Here is a 22,806-nt window from a genome sequence, read left to right on the forward strand (position 1 = left end):
ATGATTAAGTCTAATTGAAATATGAGCGTTTTCTATGGCAAAAAGACATGATGTAGTTTATGGATACTATAAAGATAATCATAATGGCTTCAAAAACAATTTAATCTTATCATTGAAAAGATAATACCATTACTCTTAAATTAAATGAATTATGCAGCCATCAGGTCAACCTTATTATCATGATATATTTTATTGCTTTGCCTCAATGATAAATGATAAATTAAATTGTATGATGTCTTTTTCGCCCTCTGTTTCTTCAACTCGAGAAATGTATATAGTTCGGACCTGTTTATTTAAAGTATTTTACATAAATGCGTACGGTTCTGCCATTAAGTCTCAACCCAGGATTTGTCCGAGCTGAAAATATGGCAGTTTGGAATCGATTCCGTTGATGCACCAACCGAATATGGTTGTCTTGTTGGCGTGACGTCACACGTGTTCGACCGGCCCCTGGCAAGCCCTGCTGTAGATAACGTCTCCAAAGAAGATGAAATTGTATTTCGATGAACATTGAAATGTCTGGCAACTTCGTTTTGCGTCATTTCTGTTTGCAGCCATCTCACAGCTCGTAGACCTTGATATTCAGCAAGCAGTGGCACTGCGTAAGCGTTATGTATGGTTGGTTAACCAAAGTGTTTTTATGAGCACTGGGTAGTTAAATAATCATTGTGTGCTGTTCACTTTGAAACCCGTATGTATGAGTATCATGCTTCCGACAAACACGCAAACATCCATATTGTGCACCGTCCATGAAAAAGCACCTGCAAATTGTGAATCACGACCTTAAAGTCGAGGAGAAAGATTTTTGAAAGACTTTTGTTATTTTATTGAACTTTATATGAAGCACAGATACTTTTTGGCAATATCAGGACAAGGCCAATTTTTCAAAACTGAAAGCAAGTGTCATCAAAAGTTAAATATCCTGCATTTGGAATAAACATTGTATTTAGCGAGCCTTGGCGAGCTAAATACATAGTGTTTATTCCTAATACAGGATATGTACCATCCCCAAAAACACAAGCGTACGCGTGATAACCTCTTTATCATATAATGTCATTCTTTAATTCTGTGCTTCAAAATCGCTTTCCCTCTCTCACAAACTTTACCGAAACATTGCGAGTTTTCCTGGAATGCGCGCATTAATATTTATTACGTCACAGGGTTAGTGATGTGTCAGTCGGACAGTGACCGTAGCCAATATAGTTCCAACTAAAATCTGTTTTTTATACAGTGGCTAAGCAACATATACGCAAAACAACAATGGTTTTTACTTGCATTTCGCGGCAATCCATCAGTCTGTCCGTTAGAGTAACTGCCCTTTGTCAAAGGGAAGCTACTCTAACCCTAGTTTATGAGACTTCATGGCCACGTTCAGACGTTGTTGACAGTCGGCCTGTCTAGTCAAAACGTTAAGAAGTGCAATCAGATGTACACACAGCGACAAAAAGAAACAAGGTTACAATTCAAACATATTTCGACCAAATCCAACTATTTTGATTTCTGGAGGTTTCCAGCCGCAGAGGACTACAAGCACAGATATGGCTATTGATCCCGCTTGGCTAGGCTTCGTACCCTCGCAAAATTGTTTCGAAATTTATATCTCCAAAGTTGCCCAAACTTATAAAATGCCTTAGCCACGTCACAGCTAGACACTGATTTTAAGTATATCAGACTGTTCATTTGATAATGATAGCAGTTATCTCTGTAGTTTATCCAGATTCCCGATGGTTAATTCTGACTCGATTGACGAGGGCGACGCCATGTTTGTTTATAAACAGTGAAAGTAGTCCTACTTGACCTTTGATATTTGCATCTCTATCCGCATATGACCCCAACGGATATCGTTTTTATCCGTTGGCTTTATCCTGCCAAGAAACCTACCCATTATATGATAATGGACTATATTAAGCAGAAGTTTTCGCAATAAATATCATTGAATGGTGGGTCGGTTATTTATATTACTGAATAAATGTGTATGCATGTCAGTCTGTCTGTCGATAACTTTAAGGTTTATAAATATTTTATTTTTTTTATAAAATTGATTTTTTGTACCGCTCTCTCAAACTTGTGGATCTTTAAACAGGTGTGCTTACTGTTACAGCTGGGTCTGACTATATGTTCAATTCGACTCAGGCTCATTCAGTTCGCCAGCACCATGGGAATGAAACGTCTTGTCGCTTTCCTTGTACTTGGACTGCTAGCTTCATGTATCACCTTCAACTGGACGAAAGGTAAGTGCACGTTGCACAACCCAGAAGACCCGTGAAGATCCGGGGTAGAATAGTCTTCAGCAACCCATTCTTGCCGTAAAAAGCGACTATGCTTGTCGTGAGAGGCGACAAATAGTCCAGGCAAAATAAGGTTTCACTTGGAACAAATTGCAACAGAATTTATATTACCACAATGCATTTCTACAAGGTCCCGAAAACAACATGCTAAAAGTCACAAGCAATCCCAGTTTGGGAAATATGTTGGTGTAAATCCTGAGAGGACCTCATATAGGTCATACTTATTCCAACAAGTATTTACATAGTATGAAAACGAAACATGTTATAGCCTTTATTGTCATGTTAATAAGTAGATTCAGACAATAACAATCAACATTGATATCTAAACTCGCCAAAACATGTCATTTAAGAGATAAATATTGATATTTGGTAGTTATATTGGTTTTATTCAAATGACTGAGTATTCTACATACATCCTTAGGTCTGTTTACCCCAATGTAGAAGTTCAAATCACTCCCAAAATGTCATCAGAGACCAACAGTGTCTTGATATTCTATGTCTAGCCATCAAACTCTTGGTGGCCATCTTGGAATTTTGGGCCACAAGGGGCTCTGGTGATGGAATGTCTTATCTTAAAGTGTTAACTATACTTCAGTGAGTTAATCTGCCAAGTTATATGCATATAAGTCCTATCACACTGTTTTAGAGTTAAAAGATTCAACAGTGTCAACACATATTTAGGAAACTTGTCGGCCATCTTGAAAGTGGCGGCCATATTGATTTTTTGCAGATTTGTCAAAAAACGTTCAGTTGTTGTGAATATCTTTTTAGAAACATAATATGGCTATTTCGCAATACAACACATGCTTTTTTCATCAAAACATTGACCCTCATCTCAAATATGGAAGATATATTGATAATTGGTGGCCACATTGGATTATGCAAATTAGACATGTATATTTCCCAAACAGGGACTTTCAGTATGTTGTTTTCGGGACCTTGTAGAAATGCATTGTGGTAAAATAAAATCCGGTGCAATTTGTTCCAAGTTTAGTGAAAAAATGACCTAGATTGCCTGGACTATAACGGGATCGGGTGATCAGACTCGCTAATTTGGTTGATGCATGTCATCGTATCCCAATTGCGTGGATTTGGCGGATGGGCGAAGTCTCGCGTCGAGAAGGCTCTCACTTTGTTTTAAAGTGTAACTGAACCAAGAAGTGATATGCCCCATCTCACTACACAAGAGTAATACTTGCAGTCCTACTGTGTTAATGGACCTTTATGTTTACCCATATCGCCCCAGATTGGGAATTTAATCCCAATCTAAGTGAGTTAAACGCCAGACTCAACTTAACCATGGAAAAAGTGTCCTCAATGGAGGGTCATGTGAACACTTTGAAAAGGAAACGAGATAAATGTCAGACAGCTTCTGATGAGACATACTATCAGGTGCATTTACTGGCAGGCAGACTAGATGATTGTCAAACTGATGGTGACTGCTTCCATGGCAGAATCCAACAATTATCACAACAGAACTGTGAACTGAGAGAAACTATGTTAGAACTTCAGTGTCGCACAATGGAGTAAAATCTGGTGTTTACAGGGTGTACTGAATCTGTGAGCGAAAACATATCAACTACAATAGGCACAATTGTGAGTAACACGCTTGCCTTAGAGAAAGACATTAAGTATGAGAAGATTCACAGAAATTGGACCGAAACAGAGACAAGGGGGGAGTAGAACTAGACCTGTCTGTGTACAACTGGAGAGAACACTGTGTCTGTGTACAACTGGAGAGAACACTGTGTCTGTGTACAACTGGAGAGAACACTGTGTCTGTGTACAACTGGAGAGAACACTGTGCCTGTGTACAACGAGAGAGAACACTGTGTCTGTGTACAACGAGCTGAGAGAGAACACTGTGTCTGTGTACAACTGGAGAGAACACTGTGTCTGTGTACAACTGGAGAGAACACTGTGTCTGTGTACAACTGGAGAGAACACTGTGTCTGTGTACAACGAGCTGAGAGAGAACACTGTGTCTGTGTACAACGAGCTGAGAGAGAACACTGTGTCTGAGTACAACGGGAGAGAACAGTGTGTCTGTGTACAACGAGAGAGAACACTGTGTCTGTGTACAACGGGAGAGAACACTGTGTCTGTGTACAACGAGAGAGAACACTGTGTCTGTATACAACGGGAGAGAACACTGTCCGTGTACAACGAGCTGAGAGAGAACGCTGTGTCTGTGTACAACGGGAGAGAACACTGTGTCTGTGTACAACGGGAGAGAACACTGTGTCTGTGTACAACGAGAGAGAACACTGTGTCTGTGTACAACGAGAGAGAACACTGTGTCTGTATACAACGAGAGAGAACACTGTATCTGTGTACAACGGGAGAGAACACTGTGTCTATGCACAACGAGAGAGAACACTGTGTCTGTGTACAACGAGAGAGAACACTGTGTCTGTATACAACGGGAGAGAACACTGTCTGTGTACAACGAGCTGAGAGAGAACACTGTGTCTGTGTACAACGGGAGAGAACACTGTGTCTGTGTACAACGGGAGAGAACGCTGTCTGTTTACAACGAGCTGAGAGAGAACACTGTGTCTGTGTACAACGGGAGAGAACACTGTGTCTGTGTACAACGGGAGAGAACACTGTGTCTGTGTACAACGAGCTGAGAGAGAACGCTGTGTCTGTGCACAACGAGAGACAACACTGTGTCTGTGTACAACGGGAGAGAACACTGTGTCTGTATACAACGGGAGAGAACACTGTCTGTGTACAACGATCTGAGAGAGAACACTGTGTCTGTGTACAACGGGAGAGAACGCTGTGTCTGTGCACAACGAGAGACAACACTGTGTCTGTGTACAACGAGCTGAGAGAGAACACTGTGTCTGTGTACAACGAGCTGAGAGAGAACACCGTGTCTGTGTACAACGAGCTGAGAGAGAACACTGTGTCTGTGTACAACGAGCTGAGAGAGAACACTGTGTCTGTGTACAACGGGAGAGAACACTGTGTCTGTGTACAACGGGAGAGAACACTGTGTCTGTGTACAACGAGAGAGAACACTGTGTCTGTATACAACGAGCTGAGAGAGAACACTGTGTCTGTGCACAACGGGAGAGAACACTGTGTCTGTGTACAACGAGCTGAGAGAGAACACTGTGTCTGTGTACAACGGGAGAGAACACTGTGTCTGTGCACAACGAGAGACAACACTGCCTCTGTGCACAACGAGATACAACACTGCCTCTGTGCACAACGAGGTGCCTCGTATTTTGCTCGGGAGTACACCTATTTGGGCGCATTCGTCTTTGTTTCTTTTCCCATACTTTGATACAATCCTGTTTCGACACCTCTCGTTTTTCACCACAAATAATATTTAGTTTAATTTCATGTCGATCGTAGAATAGCATCATCATTTTCATGGAAGAGAGAAAAAATCCCCCCTCCTGTAGTAGAAGTATTGGGGTATAAATCTGGCCCCATCATGGGTGTACCGGTCTCAGGTCTCCCCTTTACCTATACTACTGAAGATGATATTTTAAAACATAGAGATAACTCTGATGTAATATTTGTTGGAGATGTTAATGCCCGAACCAAAGATACGAGTGATATCGTTTATATTGAAAGTGTTATGTCAAAACACCTGGGTATACCAAATGATATACCGTATTCGACGTAATAAGCGCCCCGCTCTAATAAGCGCCCACGGCGATAATTGCTCATATATTGGCTAGTGAACAATTCCAATTAGCACCCCTTCCGATTGATCAATGTACACAAGACTTATTTATTCGCTTATAATACGCACTCGTGTGTTATATGCACCCTTAATTATGGGCAATTAAATTCTGAAAAAATATATCTGTCGTATATAAACATTTCAGGCTGTCAACATCAACCACGAAATTTATCTTTCAACTCTGTTTTTTCCACCAAAATTATATTCTAATAAGAACCCCCTATTTCTAATTTTAAGAGCGCCCTGGGCGCTTATTACGTCGAATATGGTAATCGATGAAGTAAATGACACTGATCTGACTGCTTATCTGTCCTAGGCACTTCAGATACAAGATGTTCTAGTGATTCGCGGGGAGTGAATAATCATGGACATAAACTCATATACATGTGTAAAAATAACTCACTGTTTATTGTAAATTGCAGAGGGGTGTTGGGAAAAATACCTGTAAAAATTGTATTGTCATTGATTATACCGTCTCTTCTCTAGGCACTTTAAAATATGTTTTTGATTTAGAAGGTTGGGTTTTTTTATCCTTTTTTATCAGATGTCCATTGCGCTCTGAAGTTGCTTTTAAAATGTGAATCAACAAATGTTAACAATATCACAGATCAAACCCAATCAACAAGGACATCTGTCAATCAAACTCTGGGATAAGAGGCACGATGACGATTTTGTACAATCAATTCATTCCTTGGTGCCCAGTGATATTTGTAATGACGATGTAAACCTTATTGTACATAATATTAACAACATTTTCTTACTCAAAGCAAAATCAGCATTTGGCCAATCATGGAATTCGCCGGCGTAGACCCGGATGCAATAGATCAAAGCCCTGGTTCGGACGCCAATGTAAGATCAGGACTGTAACACCAGGCAAAACGGAATTTTAATAAACATAAAAGTTTACTAAACAAAACTCAACTTTAAAACTGTAGTCGACGTTATAAAAATACCCTTCTCAAATTCTATAATAGTCATCACTTCAAAATGCAAAACAATATTTCTAATTTACGAATAAATGAATAAATTCTGGAAAATGTTACGTCAAAAGGATAATGATGCAAAATTTGCCACCTATCGATACATTTTTTGACAATTTCAAAAACCTAAATGCAGATAATGTAGACTCTATCCCTGATGATTTGACTGATTTTGATATTAATTTTAATGTCAATAATTGTAATGATATTTTAAACACTGATATAAGCGAACAAGAAATTGAATGCGCCACCAAACTACTAAAGAATAACAAGGCATGTGGCAAGGATAACATTATCAATGAATATATTAAAGCTTCGGTGCCAACATTTTTACCCTTGTATGCCAGACTATTTAATCTTATATTTGACACTGGGATACTTCCCGAACAATGGTTAAACGGAATTATTCGTCCGATCTACAAAGGTAAAGAAAGTACAGATGACCCTGGAAACTTTCGGAACATAAGTCTTATAAGTTGCCTCGGGAAATTGTTTACCTCAGTTATAAATAAATGATTAAACAATTATGTTGAAAGTAATAACATTCTGTCAGAATCACAAGCGGGTTTTAGACATGGCTACTCCACAAATGATCATATTTTTACCATGTATGCAACTATTGATTTACTAAAAAATAGAAAGAAAAAAATGTATTGTGGTTCCGTTGATTTCCTTTTGACAATGTTTGGCGTATAGGTTTATGGAAAAACATATCAGCACAAGGTATTGATGGAAAACTCATTCGTATTATTGTTAATATGTACGATGGCATTAAATCATGTGTGTGTTCAAACGGTGTATATTCAGAACATTTCCCTTGGCAAGGAGAAAATCTGTCCTCAATATTGTTTTCATTGTTTCTAAATTATCTTGAATAGGTTTTCATATACTCAAAACCGCCCTAGTGTTTCTATTCAATCTCAGTCACATATTGGTCTGTTAGATCTCTCCGTTGTTTTGTTCGCATTACTATATGCAGATGGTACAGTTTTGTTAGCTTTTAATCATCAAAGTTTTCAAAATATGTTTGATATTTTTTCACTTTACTGCAAAAAATGGAGATTACATATCAATACTAGTAAAACAAAAAACTAAAAGCAAATTGTGAATCTGCCACTGTGCTTTGTATTACGTAAGAGTAAAACATTTAATCTATCCATAAAATGTCAATTATATCTCTTCGATGATATGGTATAACCAATTCTATTATATGGTTGTGAAATCTGGGGGTTTGAAAATTGTAAACAAATTGAATCTGTTTCTACATTAATTACTTCCTATTAAGAAAAATACACCTTTATAATGTTGTATGGAAAACTTGGAAGAGTACCTTTAAGTAGTTCTATCAAATGCCGAATGGTATGTTTTTTGGGCTAAGATCTTATCTGGCAAAGAACAAAAGTTATCAAGAATTCTATATCAAATGTTATGCAATGAAGTCTGTACAAATAATAGCTGTAACAAGCATGAAATACTCATATCCCCCGCCAATATGACGTGTCCGGTTGTGTGCAATGCATTAGCTCCTGGGAACTATGTTCACTGGGCCTTTTTGTAAATGGCCTATTTGCAGCACTAAAACAAGTTATTACTGGTGTTGTTTCCTATCTTCAGTTTATGATAGAATGTGTAACTGTATTTGTAATGAGTAAGGATGAGACAAATGGACAAACAACTTCTTTATTACAATTTGGATCGATGATTTGGGTGTAGGTTCTAACACCATTATCAAGGAAGTGAAGTACAGAGTATGGTTGACAAGAATATATACAGGACAGGAGGCAGTGTTAATACAGTTGAGTAGGTTTAAGATCAGTTACACTGTTGTATTTGTAATGAGTTGTGTTTCTGCATAAAGTTAGTCAATGAATGCAACAAACGTGTCCATGACACTTTTGGAGGAAGATAAACAAAAGCAATGCAGAACTTACCAACAAGAATGGAAATGTGTTCAATACCGCGAGATGACATTATGTGCCAAGTTTGGTTAAGAAATATGGTACGGTTTTCAAGATCTGCTCTGGAAACGAGGACCACCGCCATTTTCAGTCTAAGTCAAAGTCGTTGCACGGAAACTCGCTAAATAAATTCTTTAAAAAACCCAAAATATCAAAAGGCACCAGTTCACATCTAGACCTATCTATGTGCCAAGTTTGGTGAAGAAGTATGGCACGGTTTTCAAGATCTGCTCCGGAAACGAGGACTACCGCCATTTTCAGTCTAAATCAAAGTCGTTGCTATGGAAACTCAACAAAATATTTTTTTTAAATCCCAAACTACCAAAAGGCACCAGTTCACCACTATACCTATCTATGTGCCAAGTTTGGTGAAGACATTTGGCACGGTTTTCAAGATCTGCTCCGGAAACGAGGACTACCGCCATTTTCAGTCTAAATCAAAGTCGTTGCTATGGAAACTCAAAAAATATTTTTTTTAAATCCCAAACTACCAAAAGGCACCAGTTCACCACTATACCTATCTATGTGCCAAGTTTGGTGAAGAAATTTGGCACGGTTTTCAAGATCTGCTCCGGAAACGAGGACTACCGCCATTTTCAGTCTAAATCAAAGTCGTTGCCATGGAAACTCAAACAAATATATTTTTTTAAATCTCAAACTATCAAAAGGCACCAGTTAACCACTAGACCTATCTATGTGATAAGTTTGGTGAAGAAATAAGGTACGGTTTTCAAGATCTGCTCCGGAAACGAAATGTGACGGACGGACGAGCGGATGGAAGGACGGCAGGATGGACGGACGGACGGCAACCATTCTTATATCCCCCTTCCACTTCGTGGCGGTGGATAAAAAATGGATAAAATGTTTGAAAAGTATTTTCAATGAAACGGGCTTCAGTTTCTATTGGTTAGGCAAACAAACATTTATTCCTAATGTCCTTTAATCGATCATGTCGTTAAGATTACCTAAAATAGCAACTCAAACATGGAATGCAGAGATTACACATTCTTCTAAAGGTATCACATTTCGCATATTTAAAACTGAACTCGTCCTTGAAAAGTATTTATTAGTTATCCCTTTCTCGTTGGCTGTAAAATTCCTTCTGTTTAGAACCTCATGCCACCATTTACCTATTGAACTAGGTAGGTGGCACACAATCCTTGCCAGTGAACGAACGTGTAAACTCTGCGACATGAGCGATGTTGGTGATGAATTCCATTATATTTTTGTTTGTCAATTTTCAAACCCCAACGGAAAATATATGTTCCAATTTCATATGCTAAAACCCCAAATATGTTTAAATTTTATAGAACTTTTTAATTGTAAAAAAATAAATGTTATTAAGAAACTCTGTACATTCTGTAATGTCATGAAAACTGTAAAATCTTCCATGTAAACCATCCCGCCATCTTCTGTATTTACTGTTTGCAAATTTGTACCTCATATGCCGAGGATCCCGGCCTGAGCTTAAATAAAGTTCTGTTCTGCTCCGATGCTTATGACGTCAATCACTATATTGTCTGGTCCATACTTGATTATTTACAGACCGCCGTCATACAGCTGGAATATTGCTGAATGCAGCGTTAGACGACAAACAAAATTAAAAAAAAACACAATCCAGAAGATATACATTGTGAATTTCCTGAACCGATTGACTGTAGGGTCAGTATAAGGGTCCACTCCAGTGACTCCACACTACTTTCCCTATGTTGCCAAGTGATATTGCCAAGGTATGGCATTTGCAATGTTATTTCCTTGCAAACATAAAGCAATGATATCGGCTCATATACATGTCCATAATAGGAGCGCTATAGTGTATATATAGGAGATTGTTGTGGTCAAAATACATCTGCATCTAGTTCTGCATGTATCTCTGTCACATATTGCTCCATTCGAGTTGAATACAATTAATTACAAAAATCAGGGTTGGAATAAGACTTCAGCAACCCATGCTTACCGCAAAATGCGACTGTGCTTGTCGGAAGAGGCGACCAACGGGATCGGGTGGTCAGGCTCGCTAACTTGGTTGATGTATGTCATCGTATCCCAATTGCGTGGATCGAAGCTCGTGATGTCAATCGCTGGATTGTCGGGTCCATACTCGAGTGTTTACAGACCGCGGCGTTAAATAACAACCAAACAAATCATCAGATAATTAATTTTAACACTTTTTCAGATCATGCTTTACAACTGTTGTCTCCGGCAGTTTCGTCAAGCGATAATATTGAGGTAAGTCGGCTTTATAAAATTAACCCGTGAAGATCAGGGATAGAATAGATCTTCAGCAACCCATTCTTGCCGTAAAAGGCGACTATCCTTGTCGTAGAAGGCGACTAGCGGGATCGGGTGGTCAGGCTCGCTGACTTGGTTGATGCATGTCATCGTATCCCAATTGCGTGGATCGATGCTCATGGTGACAATCACTGGGTTGTCTGGTCCAGACTTGATTATTTTCAGACCGCCCTCATATAGAAGGAACACTGCTGAGTGCGGCGTTAAACAATAAACAAGATATAAATTACGCAAATTCCAATTCCAATGTAATGTCAAAATAAAGACATTGTCAGTCTTTCTAACCACCTTAGTGCCAACGTTAATGTATTGACTCTTTTTCTGGCATCCCAAAGATATCAAGACAGCCAAAGTCCCAGTAAATTTAGGTAACATTCTCGGACAAAGTTTCCTAAAATGTTCCAGTGTCTCGATGTTTTCAACTTTAATATTTCAAATTTTCCTGCACGAAAACCATTTCATCCAAGTTGTTCAATTATAGGAACGTGTTGCACACCGTGGACTCGGCAGCTCGTGATGTAAATTACACTACTTGTAGCTCTCCCTTTAACATGTTGATGGCTCGTATTGTTGTTGAACTCCGCACTCAGTGCATTATTCCGACTATATCATGAGCATGTATTTATGAATCTCTATCAAATAGTGTGTCCGCGTATCCTGCCCCACCAGTGGCACCCGTCACACACACACACACACACACACACACACACACACACACTCAAAGGCAAAGGGTTCGACATAAAATGAAAGTTAACTATTGGACAGTTGAAGTCATTCCTCTGGTCATACTGGTCACCTGTATTTCTAGTTCAGATGTGTAAATCATTGGATGGAAAGTTTGCCAATGCGAGCAGAAATTCCAATTCATCTGCATATGACACACATCAGCACGAAGGGGAGCACAATTGGGGCCCATGGGGATTCCTACTTCTTGCCTAAATGTCTTAACATAGATGTTATCGATGAGGAAGATTTGCAATTCACATAATGTTTTCTCAGTAAACCTCAATTGCATTTGCTTTCGATTTTGCAAATCGCCGCTATTGGCTTATTCAGAGACACCAACGAGTGTTCAGCTTATCAGAGCTAGAAATAATCTTGGCTATCAAAGCAATGGCAAGTAATGACCGTTTTAAACTTTCAGAAAAATGCATAGCTTAATGTTATTTGGCATAGAGAGTAGATAATGATAAAAATAAATTACAATTCTTGGAAATTCTTACTTCGTGTTCAAATACTGATTTTATCATATCATCGAATATATGTAATTTATTTTTGTTATATTAAGTCACCAATACAATGCGTATTGTTATACTTTATTTTATCAAAATAATGTGCAATCTTAATTATTTTATCTTCTTTTTCCATTGATAATGATTTTTTACAATTAATACACATTGAATTGTAATTTCATCAGTATGTCTATTTTATTTTGGGTGAATTGTAAATGACACAACACTTAAAAAAATATTTCAACCTTAATTCTCCAATGAAATTTTTTAACAACATACACAGAAATTTCAACTGTGAATGCATTGGCCTATGAGTTCTGATTCACTAAAATCATTGACACCAATCAATAAAACTATGATAGCAACTACCACATCGGGTTCCAGACTGGATCGTTGCATGGTGATCGTTAGTCCAGCTGAAACAGAATTCTCTGAGGGTACACTCGCTGCCATCTTCCCGAGGTTTAACTGACTATAAAAGTCCAGTTCCCACCCTTGCCGAACTTGGCTGGAAGCTTTGGTTGCTCCATTCATCACTACCGTCGGTATTCAGTTAAGAGTCCTAGTTGACGTTTTCACCAAGGATATCTTCCCGTGGCAAGGGAGTTAACTGACTATAAAAGTCCAATTTCAATCCTTGCCGAACTTGGCTGAATTCCGGAGTTACATTTTGCCTGGACTAACGAGTCTTGGCATTGTCCAATCAAAATCGCATATCGAACTACATGGATTTCAACGTGCAGATTTCAGTCAACTGCCGGATTTGCATGTCGACAGACTTTTCAATAAATTAATCAATGTGTTCAAGTGATGTGATGCACTTCGCGGGGTAACACCCGTTTTCCAAAATATATAACTTGATTATCAATCAGATAGTTTTGACTGGAAGCTGCCATTTTGTTTCAAGCAAATGCATGTGATATGTGTGATGGAATCTGTTTGGTCAATAGGAGGGACACAGAAGAGGCAAATAACTCGTAATGGCCACTGGTTGCGCAACGATCGAGCCTGGAAATTCCAGCCTAGTTCGGCAAGTGTGGGAACTGGACTTTGATAGTCGGTAAACGCCCTTGCCTCGGGAAAATGACTCGTTGCTAGTATGCAAAAACAGTGTCAGGCCAACCTTGTAAGATAAGGGTAACGTTGAGTCGCGTATTCTTATGTGGATCAGAAAGATAACTAGATTCTACTTCAGATGCCTCTTCAATCGCAAACAACGATGTCGCACATGAGATCCTCTTAACAGGTGGCTCTGCTGGTCCGTTCTTCACCGCTCTCAACATTTCTTCACCAGTGCTCAGCTTATCTTGATTTTCATCTGTAACATTGATATTTGTCTGAGACGGACACTATTGTTTGTTCACAGCCTATGACAAGAGTTCCTTGACGTGAGTGAAGGACTCGGGGCATTTTTCGGCGTAGGTTGTATTGCGGATTTAGAATGCTAGCTACAATCCCAGGTGACAGGTGGCTGTTCTCGATATTAGACAAGAGACGTTTCGTGTGGACAGTTAGCGACCTTGGTTTTGAAATCGCAAGCTTTGTTGCTGTCAAGATCGGGTGTTTACAGTGTTTGAAACCAAACCATTGGTTTTAAATGGGCAACATTTGGTCAACAAGAATCCAGTGGTTCTCCTTCAAATTTAGTTGTTTGTGTTTAATGAACGTCGGTCTGTAAGCACTGTTTTATGATCAGTTTTTCTATCATAATATATCTGGAGTTCCACCATGTCAGAGCATCTTAAACCACTGTTTTGTTTTTTGGCCCAGCTTCTATTGGTGTTCAGTTAGGGCATTTGATGCTGGAATTAATTTGTTGAAGAACGCAAGGTAATGATGGTGCTGTCCAGTCCATTCTGGACTGCCAACTGCAGCTTATGTGCAAAACATTGTTCACGCTTGATGTATGCTGGTCTGCAGCATGTTTGAAGCGTTTTCTGTTGAGATTACTTTGTGAATCTGGAATTCCTTTGCAATAATGGTCAGTGCTTCTGCGATGTTAAACCCAGTGTGCTAGTTATGGAGGTCCGTTGTGGCCATCATTGCATTTTGCAGCTTCCAGTCGTCAGAAATGTAATGACCAGTTACAGTAATGTAAGCCACTGTGTTCAACCTAGTCCACATGTCGGTTGTAAGGGCCATTGTTTGTGATTTTAATTTGAATATTAGCATCTTTTTCTCGTTCTCGTACATCGCCATGATAATATTCTTCCCAATTTTGTGAGTTGGAGGCGTGTATAATGGGTTAAGTGTGACGCAAAACTCTCATGGGCCTAGTCCCACAAACAAGCACAACGTCGGAGACCTTTTAGGCGCCAATGCAACTTTTTCCGTGTACAACTGGTCTTTATACTATTAAGTATTAAAATAAGAAACTATTTCTTTTTTTCGATATATACACTATTATCATTTTGTTTATTGAACTCGTCTTTGAAACTGCAGTATTAATACATGTAACTTTTCAATCCTAAATCCCCGGATTTATTTAAGAACTTTCAAGTGAATTATCTTCATTAACAACATCGATGCAAAATGATAAAAATATATGGTCAAGTAGTTTCTGCGCAAAGGTGAAAATAGCTGTTCTCGAAACTGAACTCTCTTTGTCAAATATTTTTTGGCGTTAATAATGACTATTGGAAAAATCAAGTTATCTCCATTAAGATTTTCCTCGTATTCTCAGCCGTTGTTGATGACGGGGATATGAGCATAAGGGGAAGAACTCTAAATCCATAATAGTAATGGGTACTCGATTCCGGGTCAGCAAATTTGGATAGTCTTGCTTGACAACGGTATAAGGATCTATACCGAAACGTCGCCTTTACAGTACTAAAGAAGTTGTTATCAGTATATTGTGTCTACTTTGTCATCCGTCAACTTCTAAGTAATGCCAATCAAACAATTCAAATTTGGACTTGTCCCAGTTCTTATAGAGACAATAGCTAAAATGTATGCACCAACTGACAAGCATGAGCGCAACGTCTCCTTGAAATGGTAAACTTTCTTCAGAAGTTTGCACAAAATCTGTCAAATCACTTGACCACTATGTGCGTCGTTGATTGATGGTAATCACTTCTTGTGGGATGAACACATTCATGGAATGTCTCCTAAGAAGATGAAGAATATCTTGTCTGAACCACCAGTGTTGAAGTTCTTTGGTGGCTCTGGTCAAACCGAAATACAGTGTGATGCTTCACAAAATGGATTACAATGTGTGTCTCATTTAAGGACAACCTGTGGTACATGCTTCACATGCTCTTATCGAATTTCTTTATTTCACATACTGAAGAGGCCACAGGCCTATAGTACAAGTTGAAGAATATACAGTTTTATACAATTTATGTACATATCTCACCAGATCACCTCACGTCATTCCACCTCGCATTTCAACGCAGTCACATAATTTCACACATTCAGTACAATACCATACCCTGTAATTTCATAATTTCTATATTACCATATCACATCTTGTTATATCATACAACATATTCTATAACATCATATCATATTGTATCATTATTATAAGATCATATTATATAGTATTATTTCATATAACATTATCATAACATACTATACATACCATCGTACCATATATCACAACTATATTGTATACATGCTCTTACAACATCTTACAACATCTGAATAAAATTACGCCCAGATTGAAAAGGAGATGTTATCCGTTGTGGTTGGCATGGAAAGGTTTGAACACTATATCGATGGTACGAAAGTGCATGTCGAGGTAGATCATAAACCAGCAATCCTTAACAAAAGCTTGCATAGCATGCTGAAACGACGATGATGTTGCGTCTTTGACATGAAAGTAGCCTTGTGATAAGGTCGCAGATGTTTGTGACCGACACACTTGGCCACACATGATGAACCAGAAGGGAGAAGATGGAGATTACATAAAGCGACGAATCCCTTTAACACGTCCCATTTTAATTCTGAAAACCCATTTGTCTAGAAACTTTCCATGCTGTGGCCAGTCTCTGTCAAAGGAGTTTACAAAATTGAACATGCTGTTCTCATGGATACATAAAAAGGAAGAAAAAATGTTTAAAAAATCTTTCGAAAACTTAAAATTTAAACTATGTCGTCCATGGGCCTGCCCGGCGAAATATTTTAATAACGCCACAAATTTTTTGGATTAAGTTAAAATGTGTTGAATCATGTGTCATGATGCTAATAGACAAACCTCTATGTATTTGCCAAAGAAAAACATGAGTTTTGAGCAAAGATCAATATTCTCGCGCATGGGCCCAACCCTTTCGCCCATGAGCGCAAACTTTTAATAACACCACAAATTAGTTGAATTGAGTTAAAATGAGTTGAATCATGTGTCATGATGCTTGTAGACAAACCTTTATGTATTTGTTTAAGAAAAACACGAGTTTTGAGCAAAGGAAAATATTCTCGCCAATGGGCGAAATATTTTGATAACGCCACAAATTAGTTGGATTAAGTTAAAATGAGTCGAATCATGTGTCATGACACATGGATTTCCAGAATTAAAATGGGACGTGTTCTTTCCATATCCAATAGAAATCTCTGGATACAGTCGATTGTACAAGTCCATCCAAATGCCAGAGTATGTTTCAATCTCTGAGAAGATGTTTTCAGAGATACAGGAAGCAAATTATTCAGGTGTCGACATGCTGGCACTGAAAACTGTTGGTGCCGAATGACATAAACTTCAGGGGTGAACGTGTGGTCATACCAAAGGTGGGGTAAGGTGAAATGGAGTTTGACGTCGCGTCCAAGATTATTGCACTTATATAATGACGTGCATGCACGTGTGTGTGTATGGCTGCTTGTACTAGTCCGGACTTATGCCGATTTATAGTTCTAGCCCACTGAGATACAATGCCGCAGTTTAACATGAATACCTCACAATATGCTGACTCCGAGCCGACCAGTCCTTGTTTTAACCCCTTAATGTCGAGCGCCAGACAGGGTAACAACAAGTACCAACTTTTAACATCTTTTGGCATGATGCACGCGGGGATCGAACCCTGGACCCTCAGGTCTCTGGGCAGACTCTCTACCACTCGACCAAGGAGCCGTCAGGTCATACCAAAGAGAATACAAAACAATATTATTGAGAGGATACGTTCCAGCCATATTGATTTTCGAGAATGTATGCGCATATGTGAGATTTCTGTCAAAGCAAGGAACCGCTGATTGGCTGCGAATTCCATGACGTCCATGGAAGAAAATTGACTATGATATGTTTGAATTTGAACAGAGAGGCTATCTCATCAAAGTGAACAACATGTATGTTTCTGACTACTTTGAAGTTGATCGCCTACATGGCAAGCATGCTGAGGTTATTGAGAATCTCAAAGTCCAAGACATTGAATACCAGATTGCATGATGGCCTATAATGATACTTCATTAAACTCAGGTGCTGTTGAACCGTTTGCTGGCAGCTGTGACTTTGTTCACCAAATCTCACCATGGAGATATTCGCAGTCAAATGGCAAGGTGGAAATGCTGTCAAACCTGTGAAAGACTCATGACAAAGTCAGGCTTGGCAAAGTCTGATCCATGTCCTGTACTGTCAGACATTGGCACAATGGCCTTGATTGCAACAACAGGTGGTACTAAGGTGTACCTGTTTGGTCGTGTCTTGCTGTTTAACACTGTCAGTGTCTGAGAACATGCTTGTTTAACTCCAAAATTGAGAAGATCTGGATGCTGAATCAAAGACTTTACAGTCCCTTGAAATGATGTTTGAACACTAGTTGAGATCAGATCATGGTCGATTTTGTCTATTGCTGAGTTTGTGAAGATTCAAAGTGACACAAACTCTCCTCAATACTGTATGGCAAGAGTGATGACTTCAATTTGCCAATGGTCAACTTTCCCTTTATGTCAAACAATATTCAAGCAGCTCCAGCCTTTGGTGTCTACATTTCTTTTGAGGTTCAGTCAAACATCCATTTGCTGAGAAGATTTAAAAGAATATCTCCTGTTCAAGAGGTGTTTCATCAAGGTTTCAACACTCAAGGTCTCATGTGGAGGACGTTTCCACATTTGATACACATCAGTCACAAACATGATGTCCGATGCAATTCCCTATTTTGATACAATATGTACAATATGTTTGAAAGTTCTGTTCAAATGAACAGTTGCCATTGAATGTGTGTGTGACGGGTGCATCCGGTGGGGGCAGGACACGTTCTCCTCTTGCCGAACACCTGGTGTCATCACTATTTGATAGTGATCCCTAAACATTTGCTCATGATGTAGTGTGTGACGTTGGATGTGTGATATGTTAGATGCATATACAAACACCAAACACTCTTCAAAAAAAGAAACTCACAGGTAGTATGTAGTTCATTGAACCTGACTACACCAAAAATCCGTTATTTAAATTGGATATATGAAAAGAAAAGCATTAGTTAATAATTTGTCATTCAATTGAAAACATTTTTCAAGTTCGAAAATGCCGAGACTCAGCAGTGCCAATCGGAACAGCGCCATAGAACGTATCCAAAGAGGGGAATCGCCATCTTCTGTTGCATGCCATTCCAATGTCCACCAGAGCACCATTTGCCGCCTTTGTGACCGGTACACACAGTTCAATTCCACCGCAGACCGTCCAAGAACAGCCAAACGAAGAGTTACCATCCCTGCACAGGATCGCTACATTCGACTGTTCCACCTATGTCATCGCAATGCCACAACTATGGAGACTGCAGGACGCATCCCTGGTTTCAAGAGTATATCGGACCAGACAGTCAGGAACCATCTTCGCGAGGCTGGAATCCGACCCAGAAGACCAGTTATCACCCCTGCATCAGATCCATCCACAGCGGCGCTTGCGTTGGTGACATACCTTAAGCCTTGGAATTTGAGAAACTGGAGACGAGTGTGGTTTAGTGATGAATCACGATTTCTTCTTCACCGGCGAGATTGAAGACCTGTTTATCGTCGTCGAAATGAGCGTTTTGCCCCACATTGTGTACGTGAAATCGAAAGATTCGGTGGCGGTAGTGTCATGGTGTGTGTGTGTGTGTGTGTGTGTGTGTGTGTGTAGGGGGGGAGGGGGGGGGGGGGGGGGTCAATATTTTTGTACAACGACAACATGTGACTATCGAGCCTCAAAATGTCATAATTTTATCTATGATATTACATTAAATATATAGACTTTATTAGGCACAATAAATTTCCGAAAAATCTACCTGTGCGTGTCTTTTTTTGAAGAGTGTAAATTCATTTTTAATTTATTACTGGCCACAGATTAACCAAACATAATGCAGAGAGAAACAAAATCAAGTGATCATCCCCCAAACATGTTCATAGACCAGGTGGTTCTGAAGGATTGCAGATTTTGCTTTCAAATGCAAGTATCATAAAAACAATGTTCCGATTTGGAACACAATAGCAGATTTCTGGAATCTCGCTATTCTCTTTCTACATATCCACATGCAAGGGGTGACTCAAATGTTGTGAAATGTAGACACTAAAGGCTATAGCTGTTGGAATATTGCTCGAATAAAAGGAAAAGTTTACCTTTAAAAAGTTGAGGGGTTTCACTGGTCTGTCTTATTTGTAGTTCAGGTCGGTAAACATACATTTCTTTTAATGTATGTAATGCTCTTAAGGTGCGGTTGGTAGCATGCCTGATAGCGTGCCACGTTGCTCATGATATCTTTTATCTATTATTGGTTTGTCTAGGACAGGCTCGATACTTGAAAGACCGCCATTTAATAGCTAGGAACTGCCGTTATATGTCCATTAATTGTCAATATATATTGACAATATACATATGCAGCAACAATGTATATGTTCTTTAATTATATGATATTTATGTATGTTTATAGGCTCAGAGAAACCTCAAGTCACGTCTGCAACAAAGCCCTCAAATGAAAGCGCAACTTGAAAGCAGATTTGCTCAGAGGAGAAAACTTCTGAAAGACGCCTGCAACCGGTTTGGGTATACACCGTCTCCAGAGAAGGCCAAAACCAACCAGCCAAAATATTCCTTGTGTACGATAGAAAAGAGTGGCAGTACCTTCTGGAGACATGTTGATAATGCATATAAGAATAATGCTGATGGATCAAAGAGAACGAGAACCAATAACGATATTACCATTGGAACCGGCTCACAAATGAGAAAATCTAGCACAATGATCGCGTTCGTTAGAAACCCATACACAAGATTATTTTCAGGATATGTTGATAAAATGTACTGTATCAATCCTTTTTATTGGAAGAAGGTGGGAAAGCCAGCCCTGATGGTGGTGCGGGGCAACACTTCCAGAACTGGAAGCTTACGTTGTGGACATGACCTAAGTTTTGCGGAGTTCGTGAATTACTTTATTTACCAGCATGACCACAAACAGAATATTGATCCCCATTTTATGCCAATCAGTGAACATTGTAAGTTCTGTGAGACTGAATATACGTACATAGGGAAGCTGGAGACATTTCGAGATGACATGGTGTTTGTGAGTGACACTATGGGTATGCTTGACTATAAGTCTACGAGGGAGACTATACTAAAATATGGTTTCCATGGTAAGTCTGCAATGATTTCCTCCAGTACACGTCTTGTTTTTTTTCCAAGACGGGTCGAAATGGAACAATGTGGGGTGTCACTTATTGAAGGACTCCGGGCGCACTGGAAAACATGTCAGATTCAGGGAATGATATCAAAAGAGATTCCATTTCCTTTGCAAGCAAATGACACCAAAATTACATTCGAACGTTTCAATGAGTTAGCACAAAAAGCATACAATGCGTCAGAGCCTAGCATTCTACATGAAGGGAGAAATAGAGCACTGAGACAGGCATATGGCTCACTGACCTATCATGCTAAGGTCAAACTGAGGAAGATTTTTGAGCGTGATTTTGAAATGTTTGATTATGATCCAATGCCAGACTTCGTGTTTGGGGATTATCAAAATGATGACAATATTGATTTTTTTCATAACAAATACACCTGACCTACAAAAATAGTAGTTTACATTCAAAGTTAGTATGAGCCTAACCTTTGTAAATCTATGTTGATGGACGTAAAAGAAGGATCAAAGATTAGAAACATTTTCTATAAATTAATCATATATTTACATGGGGCTGCTTTATTAGAACTTGTTGGTACTTGTGTGTAGGATGCAGCACTGCCACAAAAAGTCCAGATATACAAGCTTGTATATGCTTTGGATAGATGATATATCCAAAGCCTAAACAATTTTGGATAGATGCTATATCCAAAAATATACAATTTTGGACAGATGTTATATCCAAATATTTACAAATTTGTAAACATGATATTTCCAAAATTGTTTTTCTTTGAATACATTGGTAAAGGGAGATAATTGTTATGCATTCGTTTATTATTATGATGATTATGATTATGATTATTATGTATGTGCATAATGCAGTGTTTTAGTTGATCACTGGGTTTCTTTGTATATGTTGGTAAAGGGGGATAATTGCTATGTATTGTTATATGATTGGACTGAAGAACTATTTATGGATTGTCGGTTTTGTAGTTAAAAAACAACAATAATGTCATTTACTTCGCGGATTGACGTTTACAGTGCACATTCAGGAACACTGTGCAGTGACTGTTTGTTATAATTTTTGTTTTCGGGAAATGAACTGTCGCAAACAGAAGAACACTGAAATGCACGTGCTTTTCCTGAATGTTTGTTTTAAAAGCATGTTGGTTAATCTTTAAAGGAGTCTAGCATCAATCATGGTTGCTAGACGTTAGAAAACATGATTAGACTGACGATGATCATCCTAGCCGGAATGACATCGTTGGGTATAGTTTAACCTTCAGTCACATTGGGACTGACTTAGAAAAGGAAATACTACTACAGTCGTGTAGTTGTTTACCTTCAATTGTTTTGTATTCAAATATGTAATTGTGGGATAATACAGGGTGATTAGAAAAATTTAGATTTCATGTTTCATTTCACTGCGAAACAATAATTGTTCTGTATATATAAAACTGATATCGTGGCGTGTAACATTACTGGAATGTTTAATTAGTACTCCACATGTAACTGTGCTTGTGTTGGCCGATAGTAGAGAAGGCGACCTACTGGTCAAATAATCACAAACAGCTGTTGGGGGTGAGGCTGATGAAGTTTGTTTATATTGGTAGGTACGAATGTACGTAAATACCACCACAGCTGCGTAATCACCACAGTTGCGTAACGATTTCGTCTCACGGAAAAGGGGTGGGCAAGTGTGCTTACTGCGCGAAATACTCTAGTCAAAGATGACACAACACAAAAAGACAGTGATAATACTGTAATATAGTGTAAGAAAGTAACAGGGTGCAAATCCTGGCCGCACAGTCTGGAAAACACCTATAACAAAATAAACAGG

At 38.9% G+C, this 22,806-nt stretch overlaps 1 protein-coding gene across 1 annotated transcript in view; it reads left to right on the plus strand.

Annotated features, from left to right (window-relative positions):
* Positions 1-22,806, plus strand: part of LOC139450889 (carbohydrate sulfotransferase 8-like) — a 100,907-nt gene that overhangs the window by 66,742 nt on the left and 11,359 nt on the right. The window contains exons 2-4 of the mRNA XM_071232720.1: positions 2,102-2,231; positions 11,109-11,161; positions 20,286-20,982. Of these exons, the coding sequence (XP_071088821.1) occupies positions 2,156-2,231; positions 11,109-11,161; positions 20,286-20,982 (826 nt within the window). The 5' untranslated portion in view covers positions 2,102-2,155. The remainder of the gene's footprint in view (positions 1-2,101; positions 2,232-11,108; positions 11,162-20,285; positions 20,983-22,806) is intronic.

Source organism: Haliotis cracherodii, unplaced genomic scaffold (assembly GCF_022045235.1).
Source record: "Haliotis cracherodii isolate W230 unplaced genomic scaffold, xgHalCrac1.p SCAF_8, whole genome shotgun sequence".
NCBI lineage: Eukaryota > Metazoa > Mollusca > Gastropoda > Lepetellida > Haliotidae > Haliotis > Haliotis cracherodii.